General features: G+C 42.3%; 1 protein-coding gene across 6 annotated transcripts in view; it reads right to left on the bottom strand.

Annotated features, from left to right (window-relative positions):
* Positions 1-251: 251 nt before the first annotated feature.
* Positions 252-18,085, bottom strand: part of BIN1 (bridging integrator 1) — a 249,497-nt gene continuing 231,663 nt past the window's right edge. For all 6 annotated transcript variants that reach the window (XM_063933973.1, XM_063933974.1, XM_063933977.1 and 3 more), the window contains 5 exons: positions 16,974-17,072; positions 11,734-11,811; positions 9,778-9,888; positions 5,248-5,349; positions 252-3,392 (listed from right to left, as the gene is read on the bottom strand). In XM_063933973.1, the coding sequence (XP_063790043.1) occupies positions 3,285-3,392; positions 5,248-5,349; positions 9,778-9,888; positions 11,734-11,811; positions 16,974-17,072 (498 nt within the window). In that variant the 3' untranslated portion in view covers positions 252-3,284. The remainder of the gene's footprint in view (positions 3,393-5,247; positions 5,350-9,777; positions 9,889-11,733; positions 11,812-16,973; positions 17,073-18,085) is intronic.

Here is an 18,085-nt window from a genome sequence, read left to right as displayed (position 1 = left end):
TGTATCTTAGCTATGGAACCAATTCTTACAGTTGTCAGAGTAGCTATTTCCCAACACAGATGATTATATAGCTAGCATAAATGAGATACCTGTAGCTTTCCAGGTGCTGTGGAACTACAAGTTAAAGCTCGCCCTGCCAGCATCTGGGTAACTATAGATTGTTTATGACTGAACTATACAGACAGACTGATTATTAGAGCAAATCACTTACACATTCTCCTACTATTCAATGTAATAACAAAAACACCATGCCTTGGGGATATTTCTTTATTAGATATAATGTAACAGGTGTAACAATGTATTCAGGACAAGCCTTTACCTGAGCTGTAAAAACACAGACACAAATCCCCTTGAAATTAGCACTTATCCACCACTTTTCAGTAAAAAAAAAATGTCTGCCAGCTCTTTCATAGATAAAACCAGTAACCATGAGTGATGCCAGTAAACTGAACAAGTTTATGTCACTGACATCACTGATGGGAGGCTGACAACTAAAGGATACATGACCAGTAATCAGAGGAACTTATTCTTACCTGTAAACTTTACACCTCATTGTCTTACTTCAAGTTTAAAGTGTAGCGTTCACCTACTCACAATAAAGAGGCCATTTTGTGGGAAGGACCTAAAAGATTGCAGCCTATCAAATTACTCATGTCTCGATGACATCACTAGTTCCAAGTAAAACAATGAGCTGAGTATAGGTCCCGCCTACAAAATGTCTGACTTCACTGTACCTAGGCGACTGTATACTGTACTTTAAAATCCATTAGCTAATAGGTACTACATGCCATAAATATATTTAGTGCACCCACTTTTTTATATCACCATCTATCAAACTTCATAGTGTTCATTACAAAATAATAATTGACAAAAAAATATATATGTATGCTGACCAATCTAAGAAATAGCATGTATTAAAATGTATCACAGCAGCCTTTGCAGTAGAGAGGGTTACTAAGCTCTGAGTAACTCATTCATGGATCAATCTACATAACATGCTCAGAACATCACTCACAGGTCACCTTGTTACAGTATAAAATCACAGTTCTGTTAGCTATTTGAATGAACACACACAAAAACATTTCTTATAAAAACACAAGAGTAAATGTATTTCTGTTGACTTCCCAGGGCTATGTGCCTCAGTTTGCAAGCGACTTTTAGTAATGGAAGATCTGGTCAAATTCAGGGGGGTATATGCTGAACAGCGCATTAAAGCCTTATATTCGTCTCATAATGCAAATGCAGGCAGTGTCTACAACAGATGAAATGATCAACATTTCAGAAACTTTAAACTCTATTAAAGGTAACCGTAAAGTCAATGCAATAAGCCATCTTCAGTCTCATTCACTTAGAATCATAGGTACAATAAAAGAACAGTGTATTATTATTTTTTTACTTTAAAAGAGCAGTTAACGGAATTCACAAATAAATACAATTATATATGAAAAGTTTCTATACCTCGACAAGAACAAATACACTTTGTATTTAATTTGATGTATACATCATACAGATTGTTCCAACTGTTGTTGGGATCAGATATGGCATACTTTGCCTCTGTTATTATCCACACTTAAGAATTTATGCTGGAGAATCCAGTAGATCATGTACAGTATCTGCTGCTCCTCTTACTCTACTCATTGGAAACGTTATTCTATATTCCTCAAATAAAAAAGTTGTCGCTATTTATTGGTGAAATTTACAACCAGATGGCGTAGAACGAGGCTGTCTAACTGGCTGCTTGAGGGCCAAGACCTTGGTTTAGAACTCTCCTAAACACTATTGTATAAATACTACTTTTCAAATGGGATCCAGCCCACAAATATACATTTTTTATATAAACGTGGTATTTTCAATTATTCTAATCTAGTGTATGTTGACTATAAGACCAAAGTTTCATCCATATCCAAAATGCAGGCAAACCCATATAGTGATAGCACAAATGGATATATTTTAATTGCAAATATCACCACAATTCATGAGAGATTAACAGTTGTAAAGATCAATCTAATTGAAGATATATTATTATATGTCACAATGTAACACCCCAGAACTACGCCTTTATCAAAAGCATTAAACAGAATGACTGGGCGGATAGGGTATTATAACAATCATTCAGATGGTTGGAAAAAATAATTGTAATACTTTTAATGCATTTAACACTTTATAAGAGGTAGACAATCATTATGAGACAGTCACCTCCCCTGTCACAGGTTTTTTGATAGTGGAAATACAGCATACATCCCAAATGGAGACTGTGTAAGTTACCTGTGTAAGTTGCAATCTGGAGGACATTGCTTCCTTAAGATCAGGGGCATCTCCATTATGTACTTTTGTGACTCAACAAAGGTCAGAGGAGACAGCAGATATGATCACTGGGGCACTTGTACCACATTTTCCTTAGGGAAACTGTGGAATTCTCTACACGCCGCTGGCAGACATCACTGCATGACAAGCATACAGTCAGTATAGAGCCCACTGCTAAAAGCACACCCTAGAATCTCCTGAAGTACTGACCAAATTCTTAATGGGATTGGTTGAATCCCATAGCAGTGGGCAGGTCTACATGTAGAAGTAGGTGGAAGAAAAATAAAGGAATCTGCTCTGAGGTCTAGGAAACTATTTCAGGATTTCTTTTGCCCACTGACAAATTAAACTTGGGACAAATGCAATGCACATGATTTGCTATGACTAAGTAACTCATATGATTTAAGTGTTGCAAGGTATTACAAATTCCATATCTGTTCTCCAAGCATGATGCTGTTGGCATTGCACACAATGTCTGCAGATGATAATCATGAAACACGCTACACCACAATGAGCCGTGTTACCAGGAGAATGCCGCCGATGAGGTCATTAGGAACTGGTGACATCACTGGAGCAGGAGGCACTTTGTGATGTCACTAGTTCCTAGTGAAATGATCGGTTGAATACTTGTTCAGGACACATAATAGCTCCCTCTGATGGGACATGTATAGTATAAAATGACACACTACAGTATTTGGCATTCTTACAGAGCAACCTATACACGGTGACCCCCTTCCCCCAGATGTAAATCAATTTGTAAGTGACCAAAGATCAATCCAATCACTTCTAGTTGTGAAACTGGGGCACACATACATTTTAGCATTCCAGGAACTGTATCTATTTACTATCTAACCTTGCACCTATAAGAGAACGGAACCTTTAAGTTGACACTTGTAGGGTAACTGTTCATAGGATAGACGTGGTTTATAATTTTCACAGAAAATTTGCTTTGTATCCCCGAGTTGAAAGGTCGCTGCTCCTCACTGGTTCTTCTCTGTAAAGTTCTCCGGGAAGACTCCTCTATGTTGTTCAAAATCCTTATTCTGAAGCCAGTCACTCTCCTTAATTCCCATTAGCCAGCCTTCATCCTGAACGGGATACAATTACAGATGATCCAGATATGAGTACTGTTACAGTAATGTAGCGTTTATTTATAAGACGTAACAAAATTCTGCGGCAACCAACAGTCAGGACATAGAACATATAACAAATACTAGAGGATTAACAAACAAGTTACAGAACATTTAAGTTTCATAAATTCAATAATAATAGCAAGAAGTGAAGCACAATAAGATACACCAAATAAGGTATAAAACACGCAGTTAGGGCCTAATTTGGAGATGTACGCAAACTTAATGTTAGCGGGGCGAGTGCAGAGAGACCCCTTGCGGGTTCTATTCCCACTCTATGGTTGTTGTGGACACCCACTAGTGGGTATAGCCCTGGTGAGACTGGATTCCGGCAGGCGACATTGTCAGCAGTCGGGATTCCGGCGTCTGTATCCTGACCACCGGGATCCCGACTGGCTGCACTTTAACTGTATCAGGTCCTGAGTCTTTGCATGCAGTGTCCCCAGAGCCAGAGCCTAATTGACAGGCTGAAGCCAATTGGGTGCAGGGAGTGGTGGTGGAGTTGGGCAGCATTCCCAAAAATAGGGGCCTGTCGCCCCCATGTCTGGGAGTGCTGTGGCCAGTGTCTGTGTCTTTCAGTGCAGACTTCCTAGCCTCAGCTACAGAGCTGCGAAGGCCGATCCGAATAATCTCAGGGTTACTCAGATGACTGATTGTCACGCAGATTATCCGATGCAGAGTTTTAGGATGTAGCACTTGGAACTGCGATGCAGGCAGGAGATATCTTTGCCCCTCAGACGCCTCCTGAGGAATGAGCATATTTTTGCATCCATCTCTGAATCAGGCCCTCTGAATTCGCACTGACTTCGCACTGAACACATGATGAGCAACATTTATAAATCCAGCGCAGATGATACAATCCTTGCCTTAAGTAAAATTGTGTAGATTAGTGCAACATTTTTAAATATAATGCAATGTGCTATACAAACAGGAAAACAAAATTGTAATTTTCTTATAGCTGCCAACAAGTACAAAAAAATTTCCCAAATCTTAACCAAGAAGATTGCTGTAGTGGCAATGATAGCTACAGATGTGTCCTCATACACCTAGCCCCAATATGCCATGCAGCACGAGATGTCTGGCACAAGTGAGCTGCGCACAGCGGTGTAGCGGTTTTTCCATGGCTTATTTTGCCTGGACTTGTGTCTTCATCAAAATGTGATGCAACAAAACCACTTCATGAGACTGCACAGATTGATTTGACATGAAACACCTCTATATCTGTGTGCAACTCAGTCTGATGCTGTATACGAAGCACAATGGAACTTGGCGTGAGTAAAGCCGCTGCATTATAGCACTTCGTATACAGATTTAGACTCAGTCGCGCACAGATACACATATATTGTATGCCAAACTAATCAGTGCGGTCTCATGAAGCAGTTCTGACTCATCGCATTGCGATTAAGACAAACATTAATTTAAAAAAAAGACGCCCTGCACCAGCCAAGTCGCACAGGAACACACATGCTGAGAAACGAAGTTTAGCGCGACCTCAGCAATAGTGTATGAGAACGCATCTGTAACTTTGTTATCTAATGTAGATGTCTTCAGTCATCAATGCAATATCTGAAAAGCTCCTCAGACAACTATGTGCATTAAGTCTGTGAACATGTAAAATGTGTGTGTGTGTGTGTGTGTGTGTGTGTGTGTGTGTGTGTGTGTGTGTGTGTGTGTGTGTATGTATGTATGTATGTATGTATGTATGTATGTACAGTATTTTAGGTTTAGTGGTCCTAAAATCGTCAGATATTGTCGTGTGATACCATGTTTGCTCATTTCCAGTCCAGAAGGGCCAAGGTTTTATTTTACTCACCTGCTCGTCTGGGTTATCAAAGTAAGTTACTAGAACAATATCTCCAGATTTCAGGTCTAACTCATCACTGTCCGTTGCACCATAGTCATGTTGGGCCCGAACCTGAAACAATATAAAGGTTTGCTAAATAATGCAGAGTGCAGAGCATGTCAGATCTGATCTATGAAAAGCACTGGGCAGATATAATACACACAACCCAATATACTGGGATGGTCATAGAGCGATATAATATGTTATATTAACTTTATATACCACCACTGTTATAATACACAGCCACAAACAAATCACATATCAAAACGCAAAACGTGTTATTTTCAATATAGGAGCAAGAGAGCCACAGGAAATGTTTATCTATACACACGGCAGGTGTGGGCCTAGATATTCACTTGGCTAATGGGGAAACCTGAAGTCTGCCTTCTCATCCACAACACAAACTATCATAATTTATTTAATGAGTTGGGTGCAACTTTAAGAGTCAAATATTCTTGGTTTGAACACGAATATATCAACAAGCTCAACATCCTCTTTTGTAGGAGGAAAATGTAAAGTATATTTTTTCACTAATTTCCTACATGTTGCTGTGTCCCACAACTTGTGGCCTGATACAGCTTCCTACGTTGCCTTCATACGGACTGGAAAAAAATCATCCATCTTTCATTATTTATTTATTCTTTTATACTTTTTATTAAGACATCATGAATCAAATACATATTGGAAATTTGGACATCGCAACAAAGCATTTGCAAAGGGATACACAGTGTAACAATCAAACAGTGGCAACCAATAGTAGAACCTTAGTATACCCAAAACACACATTGGTATATAACACAGAAAAGATATTATGGCAATCGCCAGGTCACACCTGAATAAAGGACCGGAAGGGAGACGCCAAAGTAATTCCCTCTATTAACTAAGTGAAATGGGTGGGTCTTGTATTGCCATTTGTGTCAGATACCAAGTAGTGTTTTTTAGGCTATGGTGGATCTGATGCCTGGTAGTAAGGGGGAGGGTATCTATGTATGACTGCCACAATGTGAAAAAGCGTTCCACCTGTTTTTCCTTTTCTACTATTGCTTCCACCCAATCCATTTTAAACAAGAAATTAAGTTTTACTAAAAATAAAGATATCTGTCAATCCATCCCTGAAGGATCGTTTTCCTGCCAGCTGCACTCAGGGCCAGTCACAGTTTCTTACTCTCTGGAGTCATGCGCTGGTTTGGGTCAAAGACCCCTAAAATCGACAACAAAGGAGTGAAGGGACAAAGGTTACTAATTTGGTCTCCACGTATCGGCGGACTAGGTGCCAAAAATACTGGGTAATTGGGAAAGCCCAAAGGCAATGGTAAGTGTCTGCATCATCCTGGTGACATTTGGGGCGTGAATGAGTCTCTGAGGATCACATTTGAAAGCGCCGAAGTGGGGAAAGGTAAGTATTGTGGTCAATATTTTTCAAGGTACATACTGGCTGGTAACACTTTGAGAATATAATAAGGCCTTTTACAGAGCAGGCATGGACAGATTAGGAAAGTGGGTCAACCACTTGGACATACCATTTATTGTACTACGGTCTATACTTTTCCTCAAAAAAGTGTAGTGAACTGAAATGGCTTTAGATGTAGGTACTGGATATTCTAAGAGACGTTCCATTGCTCCAGTCCAGTCCAACTCCGAAACATGCCCTACAACATGTGATACATAAAATCATGCTTGTAAGAAAGCTAGATGGTATGGGCTAATCATAGCGAAGTTTAAGGAAACCTCCGTAAAGCTCAAAAGTCATTTATCAGCCATACAGTACTAAGTGCCTAATGCTGGTAATCCCCACCAGTCTCCACATAGTAAAGGGGTGAGCAGCAATGCCATCAAGAAAGTTGGAATTCCCAATCGAGGGCAGGTATAAAGAATTGTAGGGATTTAAACCGGCGGAGTGACGTATGATATGCCAGATTTTTCTAGTTGTCCATAAAAGTGGGTTTAACTTTAAAGTTTCGGGTATTTCTCGATCGTGCTGGTACAAATAAGCAAATTAGGTCCTTGGTAGGTAAAAAAACCTTGTTCTAGAGAGGTGTTGGTGTATACAGAACTATTGTGAAGCCAGTCACGTAGGTGCCTTAATAATGCAGCGTGATTGTAAGCCACTATATCTGGAAAGTTAATACCAGCATTGGATTTTGTCTGTTGAAGTTTTCTCAAAGCTATACGGGAGCGACCCCCTTTCCAAATAAATTTGCGAACTGACGCATTTATGTGGCCAATGTCAGTTTTTGTTAATAATACCAGTAAGGATTGTAGTAGGTATAATAGACGAGGGATAGCCACCATTTTAAGCAAGTTGGCCCTGCCCAGAAAGGATAATGGAAGGCGCTCCTATCCCTTAATATCCCTGGTTAAAGAATTAATAGCTTGACTCACATTAAGTCTATACAAATTTGATGGATTACGAGGCACAGAGATTCCCAAGTAGGGTATGTGTGAGTGAGCCCATTGTAATGAGAGCTGCGTAGCCCACCTGGGACATGTACAATTACCACAGGGTAACATAGCCGTGGACTTCTCCAGGTTAATGCGGAAGCCTGAAATAGAATCATATAAATGGGTCGTATCTAGAATTTCGCAGATGGCATGTTCAGGATTGGCAATAAAGAAAAGAACGTCATTGGCAAACGCCGATATTTTAATCACCTGACCGCCAATATTTATACCCTTAAATGATGGGCTATTTTGCAAAATGCGCAATAGGGGATCTAACGCAATATTAAACAGATGGGGGGATAAGGGGCAACCCTGTCGGGTACCCCTCTCCAGGTGGAAGCGAGTGCCTACAATCCCATTAATCAGTAAGGAAGTGTAGGGGTCTTGATAAATGTACCGTATCAGGTTAATGAAGTTAGTCTCAAAGCCTCTCATCTCCAATATTTTAAACAAGTGTGGCCATAAAATCATATCAAATGCCTTATGGGCATCAAGACTTAAAAGGACATTATGATTGGCAACAGAATTATGGGACTCCACCACTGCCGCTATTGCCACAACAATTGCTTTTACAGCATGACGTCCTTGCACTAATCCAAATTGTGTTTCTGTAAGACTCGATGTGAGTATATTTTGAAGTCTGAGGGCCATAATCTTAGCTAGGAGTTTATAGTCCACATTAAGCAAGCTAATGGGTCTATAGGAAGAAAGGCGGTTAGGATCTTTGTCAGGTTTCGTTAAGAGGGTCATATAAGCCTCATTAAAAGGAGGGGTAACATAACCCTCTTTCGTGAATAGCTGTAAAAAGTTCTAAAAATTTAGGTGCAATCTGAGGTTGTAACAATCTATAATACTCTCCGGAAAACCCATCTGGGCCTCGGGATTTGCCACGGGGTAGTAGTGATATGGCCCTGTTCACCTCATCCACAGTGATATCACCTGGTAGCGTTGCTTTTTGATCAGGAGTCAATAGTGGCAATACAGTCTCACTGAATAACCTTTCTTGGACATCCGATTTTACAGGTGAGGGGCTAAACAGGGTCATAAAATAATGCTGAAATTGAGATGCAATGTCTTGAGATTTAGTCTAGAGTGTGCCAGTGGAAGGATGTTTTATAGCGTTGATTATATGCCTGCGCCTCTGCGGTCTGGATATAGCTGCCAATAGTCTGCCTGCTTTATTGCCCCATCTATAACATTTATTTTTGGTAAATTCAATGGAAGTCGGGTAGCCAAATATGTCTCTAATAGGCGCCGTGCCTGTGTGTACCCTTCTTTTGTTTCCTCAGAGGGGGCGGTGGTATACAATTGGAAAGCATCGGACATGGTGGACCACAGCGCTTCATACTCCTCCCTGGCCTACTGCCTTTTTTGGGAGATATAGCTAAAATTTGGCCCCTCACTAGTGCCTTAGAGGCACCCAAAAAGGAAGCATGGCAGTCCCAATGTTCTAGATTGTCATCTTCAAAATTAGTCCAATGATATATAAGGTACGCTTTGAAATCAGAGGAGCGAGCCAAGTAATACGGGAATCTCCAAATACGGTTAGTAGGGCTCATATGCGGGTGAGTGATAGCTTTTGATCCGAAATTAGGATATCATCTTTCATTATTTGATATTACTTTATGTAATTTATATAGACACTTGCAACTCAGGCTGATCTCCCCCGCTTCTCACCCACCTTGAAATGGGCATTTCTGAGTGGCAACTGGACATACACAGATAAGAGACCCCTCTAGTAGGAGCGACATTGGCACGACAGCTCTCCACCCCTAATACTTCTCACCTCCCTACTGTATACAGTGGCACATTGGGCAGGAAGAGGAGATTGCAGCAGCATGTGCTAGGATAGGGACAACACACAAATAGAGATAATGCATTGGCTAGTGTCCATTTTAGGACAAAAAACCCACCTGACTGGATTGTTGTAGTCTTCCCAAATGCAACTCTGTCATACTGGCAACACAAACTAACGTGCCATCCATGTATAAGAAGGTGAGCCTCTATGAACAGCTTAATATTAGAATACACAATTATAATCAGTGTCTCTGTTCTAACCTTATACAGGAATCCAGGGGGCATGTTCGTCTTAGGTGGTGCACTCTCTACTGTACCATTCACTGTAGCAGAAAAAGTTTCAACAACGACAGCTGGGAGCGAGCTGGATTTCTGCAAGTAGTACAATACATTTAGTAATTAGAATATATACAGAATACACTTAGTAAATAGAATATATAAGTACACAGTAATTTATTTACACCTGACTACATTCATATAAAAAAATATAATCTAACATGGCGCTGTACGTTTGTCACTTAACACAACCAAGTTTTGCTCCCAAATCTGATGTAAACAAAAAAAATAAAAAGAGCCAGACAGACTGGGAAGACATATACACCTTTTATGTATTTCATGGTTGTCCTGGGTTTTTCTTATGTTATGTGTTTACCAGTGGTCTCTGTGACTATGGGTGATGCAGACTATCCAGAATAACCCCTTCCACTAGACATCGGATGCTGGTACCTGGTGGAAGGGTCATGTTGAAGGGTATGGTGAAGTCATCAAACTACGCCTTTATTCTTCTTGTTTTGGAGATAAGGTTTACTCACCTTGGGAACCATTCGCACAAATCTCTGTTCATAGATGTAAATGGCGAGTTTTTGCATACAACGCATGCATAGATGTAAATTTACACATCTTTACATATGTCTGTCCTATTCTGATTTTTTAGTGAAACTTGGCTAGATCTGTCTTTACGTGAAATAGGGCATTTTGTAGTGAGAACAGAGCAGTGACTAAGCAATCACATGTACAGTATACACTCTTGTGGAAGAGTCATGAGCATGTATCAAATACTCCATACAATTCTGAGTCACGTACACGGGGAAGGGAAGCCTATCTCCTGCACCTATCATGGGGCTGGTATAAGTGCATATAATGATGGCAGTTGCGGCGGCCGGAATAAAATCATTGGACGGCATGGCTTTCTCCTTGCATACACACCAAGCCCTGCATATTCTCACATTAGCATAAGGTAGTAAATTAGGCTTACTCGGCTGCCGGTAACTACAGCCACCTGCTGGGGGTATCCAATTAGACCCAATGCCGCTTCGGCCGATAAAAACATCTGGTTATTGCGATTAACGATGATCATTATTGCAGTATCCAATTAGAAGTAATTTTTAATTGGCCGGAATTGGACCTGTGATCATGTGATAACACATGGGAACCGGGATAAGGCCATGTGTTTTACCGCGGATCCGGCACTCCACTTATCGCAGATTATGCTTAGTCCCTGATAAGTGGCGGCATTGGGGGAGGAGCATGCCACATAGGGGATAACTGGCTAGTCCCCGACTATAAACCCCTATGTGTGAAAGCATGTTATAAATACAGGTTGAGTATCCCTTATCCAAAATGCTTAGGACCAGAAGTATTTTGGATATCGGATTTTTCCGTATTTTGGAATAATTGCATACCATAATGAGATATCATGGCGATGAGACCCAAGTCTAAGCACAGAATGCATTTATGTTTCATATACACCTTATACACACAGCCTGAAGGTGATTTAATACAATATTTTTAATAACTTTGTTTAATACACAGTTTGTGTGCATTGAGCCATCAGAAAACAAAGGTTTCACTATTTCACTCTCACTCAAAAAAATCAGTATTTTGGAATATTTGGATATGGGATACTCAACCTGTAGTGTTTTTGTTAAAGTACTATTTGCATATTGCATAAATCCTACGAGTGTAATACATGATACATTTACAATAATTAGACTGGAAGCGCTTTGGTGCAGGGGTCCAAAGTGCTTTTTTTTTTCCCGAACAGTTTAAGGTGGTGTTCCTCCCAGTATAGTGTTCACTTCTGCTGAAAAACATTGCATATATTTTGTGTAATGACTCCTCACTATCAGTCAGGAGGTTGGAGCCACACAATTATGAGGACAAACACTTTGTATCGTTTATCTATTGCTATAGTGATCCCAGAAGGAAACCGCTTACATTTGTATCTTTCTCAGCAGTGACAGGTTTAGCCTCCGTTTCCTTCCTAGGAGAGGCAACAGGAGCTGGTTCTGATGGCTGCGAAACAACATTCATTAATTAATAAGTAGTCATTAACTAACAAGAATATGGTATTTTGTTTCTGGATTCTCACATAAAGAAATAACAGAAGTGACAGAATGAAAAGGGCATAGCCTCAACCCTAGGGGTACCTTTGCTTTCTAAAACTGATCTTAAGCTTAAGTTCCTGCAATATATAAATACTGACTGACATTTAAATGTAATTTATTTATTTATGTGGACACAGGTGAAAAAACAGCGAAGCGATGTTACCGAGAGAATAAAATGCTTTGTCCAGGTACAATTTACAGCTCAGAATTCCACCTCCCCATAAAACATTACAGATGCTATACTATGAAATCGCAGACATTGAAGGTACCTAAAAGCATATCTAATACAAATACAGTAACAAGGCTGCCAAGATCTTTGCTTCGAATCAAGCTAAATACAGGTGATTTCTAAAGGTGCATACACACAGTGGGATTCTCGTTGCAATGTGGACAATATTGGGGGTCATTCCGACCCGATCGATCGCTGCAGTTTATCGCAGCGAAGCGATCGGGTTGGAACTGCGCATGCGTCGGTGTCGCAGTGCGCTGGTGCATGCCGGACGACTGAATGCTGTCGTTCCCTAACGATCGCCTCTGCCTGATTGACAGGTAGAGGCGGTCGCTGGGCAGGAGGGGACGGCACGGCGGCGTTTGTCCGCCGTATTGGGGGCACGGTCCGACCAATGCAGGTGTGGCCGAACCGTTCGGGGGGCGGGCCACAGCGGCTACGTGACGTCACACGTAGCCGCTGCGACCAGGGGCAGAGACGAGCAACTCCCGGCCAGCAGCAGGAGCTGCGCTGGCCGGGAGTTACTCAACAAGTACAAAAGCATCGCTGCTGAGCAATGCTTTTGTACTTGTGCATGGGGGGGAAAGGCGGACAGACATGCGGGGCGGGCTAGCCCTGTGCTGGGCATCCCCCCGCATGTCTAGGAACATGATCGTAGCTGTGCTAAATTTAGCACAGCTACAATCACCTCGGAATAACCCCCATAGTCCATAGTGAAAATAGACTGTGCAGGCAGTCCAACATTGACTATATTGGTGGTGCCGGTCTCTGGCCACATCACATAGTCAATGTCGGCCATTTCCTGCATCGCACCGTGTGTATGCTCCTTAAGATGAACTACAGGAAAAAGAGCAAGTTCCACTAGTCAGGAGTAAGGAATAAGCATCATAAGTACAGTACCTGGAAAATGAGCCAGTAGAACTGTAACCCAACCCAAGGTAATTGCTCACCCAGACTACATGGAACAAATAAGAAAATTCCTACCAGCGTAAAGGTAACTGGACTTCCTAGTCCGGTATCTGCTGAGTTATTACACAGTACAGGTACTGTCATTTACAGCATGAATGATCAGTGCAGATTTTCCATTTAATAAACTATATGATGTATCTAAATCAGCTTAGTGGAAATCTATCACAAGTTAATAAGCAATTTGTTATATATATTTAAAAAAAAAATTATCCTTTAGTGGTAGAGATATTATAACTTTCTCCAAAAGTGGATGTGTTGGCCATTGCAAGTAATCAATTTCTAGATATCACTTGCCAGTAATATTAGCTAGAAGCTGATTGGTTTCCATGGGGAACACCTCTACTTGTCCTCTTTAAAAGATCTGATAAATCTCTCACTAGTTTTACAGTTTGCAGAGAATCATGCTGCATCCACATTATAAACAGAGCAGTCCATAATGAGATGTGGTCAGGAGACCGCCAGTCACAACACCTCCCCCTACATCCTGCCCCCTAAGAATCCCGACAGTCGGCATGCCGTCTAGCAGGGACTATTCCCACTCGTAACCCGTCCATAATAACTATTGATTCTTATGGGTGACCACAATTCTCAATTAACAGCAGATGGGCACACACACCGTGACAGTATAAGTTTATTACATACACGCACACCTCCAAACATACATACTTACCTATGTTCACACAAGGCTCAGTCCTCTTCTCCATGTAGAATCCTCGGGGTACCTGTGAAAAAAATTATACTCACATAATCCAGTGTTGCTTGTCTTCTTTGTATAATCCACGTACTTGGCAAAACAAAAAAACGGAAACCCGACCACGCACTGAAAGGGGTCCCATGTTTACACATGGGACCCCTTTCCCCAACTGCCAGGACCCCCCCTGACTCCTGTCAAAGAGGGTCCCTTCAGCCAATCGTGGCACTCTGATTGGCTGTGTGCTCCTGTAGTGTCTGTGAGGCTGCACACGGCAGAGATACAATGTAGCGCCTATGCGCTCCATTGTATCCAATGGTGGGAACTTTGCGGTCAGTGGTGAGGTTACTTTCGGTCAACCGCTGACCGCAAAGTTCCCACCATTGGATACAATGGAGCGCATAGGCGCTACATTGTATCTCTGCCGTGTGCAGCCTCACAGACACTACAGGAGCACACAGCCAATCAGGAGAGTGCCACGACGTGGCACTCCCTGATTGGCTGAAGGGACCCTCTTTGACAGAAGTCAGGAGGGGTCCTGGCAGTCGGGGAAAGGGGTCCCATGTATAAACATGGGACCCCTTTCAGTGCGTGGTCGGGTTTCCGTTTTTTTGTTTTGCCAAGTACGTGGATTATACAAAGAAGACAAGCAACACTGGATTATGTGAGTATAATTTTTTTCACAGGTACCCCGAGGATTCTACATGGAGAAGAGGACCGAGCCTCGTGTGAACATAGGTAAGTATGTATGTTTGGAGGTGTGCATGTATGTAATAAACTTATACTGTCACGGTGTGTGTCCTGTTTTTTTGTTGGGTATTTTTTTAGTAGTAGTACTACTACAGGTACCAGCGGGCCCGGTTTTCCACCGCATGCTGGTACTTGTGGTTCTCCAAGTGCCAGCTTGCGGGGGAGGCTTGCTGGGACTTATAGTATTGCTACTAAAAACAATATTCTCATTTCTTACACAAGGCTATCAGCCCCCCATCCGCCGCCCTTGGATGGGGGGGGCAGCCTCGGGCTTCACCCCTGGCCCTTGGGTGGCTGGAGGGGGGGACCCCTTGATTTAAGGGGTTCCCACTCCTCCAGGGTACCCCGGCCAGGGGTGACTAGTTGGGTATGTAATGCCAGGGCCGCCTGGACCACAATAAAAGTGTCCCCCGGCTGTGGCATTATGTACCTGGCTAGTGGAGCCCGGTGCTGGTTTAAGAAATACGGGGGACCCCTACGCTTTTTGTCCCCCGTATTTTTTGAACCAGGACCAGGCGCAGAGCCCGGAGCTGGTTGATGAAATATGGGGGAACCCCTGTCATTTTCCCCCCCATATTTTGTCAACCAGGACCGGCTCAAAGAGCCCGAGGCTGGTTGTGCTTAGGAGGGGGGACCCCACACAATTTTTTTTTCTGTTTTTACACTAAACACACCCTTTCCCATAGATAACCATGCAACGATCTCACTGATCCGTGCATGGTTATCCAAACTCGACTGGAAAAAGCAGGTCTATTTTTTTGCTGCTTTTTTTAACGATTCGCAAAAAAATAGACCTGCACTTGAGCACTCAGAGACTAACACCCAAATACGAATGAATAGTGAATACGCGTATTGTATGAAATAACAGCCGCGTTTGACCGATGGTCTATTCATTCGTATTTCAGAACTTTGCCGTTAAATCCATTACGAATACACCAGACATTGCCGAGATTTGTGCTTAGTGAATTCCCGGATTGGGACTTTGAAAAAAAAAACACAAATCGGACAAACTCGATTTTTTTGTAAATATTGGCCAAGGAGCCTATGAAATATCACTACCCATTCTCAAAATAAGGAAAGAAGACTTTTCTCTAGGGTGCATTTAAATATAGTAGCACAGATCAACATTGTCATTGAAGAGGATAAAAATAATTCCTTTTTTCTCTCTTCCCGTGTGTGTGTGTGTGTGTGTGTGTGTGTGTGTGTGTGTGTGTGTGTGTGTGTACAGTATGTGTTCCACAAACAAGCAGCAAAGCAATTGTTGATGAATGGAAGATTCAGCTCCCATAAGGGCCCCATACACTAATACAATAATGCCCGATTTCATCAGATTCCGACATTTTGGGCCGATAACTTGGATAAAAACAGGAAACTTGCATGTGCTTTACTTCAGATCCGATGCGTGGTCCTGTGAGCATCGGATCAGATCTCCTAGACCGGAAGTGCTGCACTAAAGATATCTCGGATCCCACAGGTATGGCTGGGATCACATATGATACATACCATTGGCGTTTCTACAATGGGTACAGTGTGTGCGAGGCACACAGGCCCCCAAGGTCCAGGGGGCCCACCCCGCACACACTGCACCCATTTGCTTAATACTTACCTCTCTGAAGTCCCCCGTCGAAGCCATCCCTTTCCGGCAGCGCAATAGAGTTTTAACACTAGGGGGAAATAACTGTATTGCGCCTGCTGAAAACTCCGGAAAGATGGCACGGAGGCCATTTTTCCGGAGTTTTGCGCATGCGCATTAGCAAAATCTTTGGGAAAATGGCAGCCGCGCCGTGCTCCCGGAGGTTTGCGCATGTACAATAGAGTCTGGTCTCAGACTCTATTGCCGCTGCCGCGGAGAAGGATGGCACTGCCGGGGGGCTCCGGAGAGGTAAGTATTAAATGCTGTGCATCAGTCAGACAGGAGGGGGCCCCTGAAGCAGAAGGCTGCACAAGGGCCTCCTCCTCTCTTAAAACGCCATTGCCAAATACAATGTATCGTATGCATTCCTGCCGCCCGGGAAGCTTCCGGGCGGTTCAAGGTAAATCTTATGCAACTTGAGGGTCCGACATATCGCTGTAGTGTATGGGGCCCTTACAGTAGCTTCCATACAACTTTCCCAGATAGATGATGTAATATAGACCATAGGCGCCATTGGGAGAGTGCCTCTAATAAATGGAAAATTGCTGGAAAATTGGAAACAACGTGTCTTTTCCCAGAATAGGACTTATGGGAAATTATTTTATTCAGTGAGAAACTTTGTTTTTAGTATAACTAGTGTTGCAGTATAACATTCCTTTAAAAAAAAACCAGAGCAATAGTTTATATCCTAAGGCTACATCACTTCAGATGAGTAACATTATAAAATAAATGTAATACAAATACAGTATCCTGGCCATGTAGACAGGACCGATACCAAATGATCGGGAAGCTACTTACTTGGGCAGCCTCAGTGGGCTGACTGGACCAGTCTACTACAAAAGTGGCATCAGCAGTGTTATCAGCAAGGTCTGCGCTGCTAGGCTCTTTCTTTTCAGGCTGGCAGCCAGTGAGACAGATAAAGAGAGAAATGATGGATGTGTCGGGGTAGGAGATAAGAATAGACAAAAGATTTCATGAGAAGTCACCAGATACATCACAGAAAGAAGGTCCAATGTATGGCGGGATAGCTAACAAGTCTTATTCCTAGGACAGTTCCTAAGAAAATGAAATCTTGTTTTTATATCTCTTCTTGTATTTATTTACTGGAATCAGGGCTCAGAGGTACTTATAGAACTTTTGCAGCTTAGAACAAAAATCTAGATTATGAACTGGATGCCACATTTCAACATAGGACTCACCTCCTACACAACAGTACATCCTTCATGTCACCATACATGTAAAACCCAAGTGGATATATATTGATCCCCTAACGCCTATTTCATCTACATTGCTAAAATGCAGATACAAGACTAGTGGCCATGGTTGTACCTAATTGTTTTTGTCACTTACACACACTGAAGGCAGATATTTTGTAGCTTGAACCAATATTCTGGAGAATGCAAAAGCTGGCCATGCACCTAAAGATTATCTTCCCAACCAGCCAAATAGTTGGCTGGTTGGAATGAAAATCTGGTAATGTATACAAGCAAATGACAATAAACCAATAGTTGTTTGCTCCCATAATTGGAAAGATAATTTTTAAGCATATGGCCAGCTAAAATATTCGTTCACTCACAGCCAGGAAGAAAGGGCCTGATTCAGGTTCCAACAAAGGAGCTTCATGACACAAAGTACCGATGTTCGGTACATTGCACATGGAAGAACACATATTGCGCATATGCAGTAAGGGTCCAGCAACATCGGTAGCAGATTGGCTGCAGACTATCAGTGACAGTCTTCTGCCATTTTGGGGCAGCGATGTCCTCCATTTCCCAAAACCGGTTTGGGAGAGTGCCGAAGCCAGGATCTTTGTTGAAAGATGGAGATTTCCTGGCCTCTTTGTAGAAACTGTGGTGGCTGGTTTGCGTGACGCCATGGGTAAGCCAATGGTGTTGTAGGTTATCCAATGC

The sequence above is a fragment of the Pseudophryne corroboree genome, chromosome 7 (assembly GCF_028390025.1).
Source record: "Pseudophryne corroboree isolate aPseCor3 chromosome 7, aPseCor3.hap2, whole genome shotgun sequence".
Classification (NCBI taxonomy): Eukaryota; Metazoa; Chordata; class Amphibia; order Anura; family Myobatrachidae; genus Pseudophryne; species Pseudophryne corroboree.
Note: the sequence above shows the minus strand (reverse complement) of the source record. Positions and strands in the feature narration are given on the sequence as shown.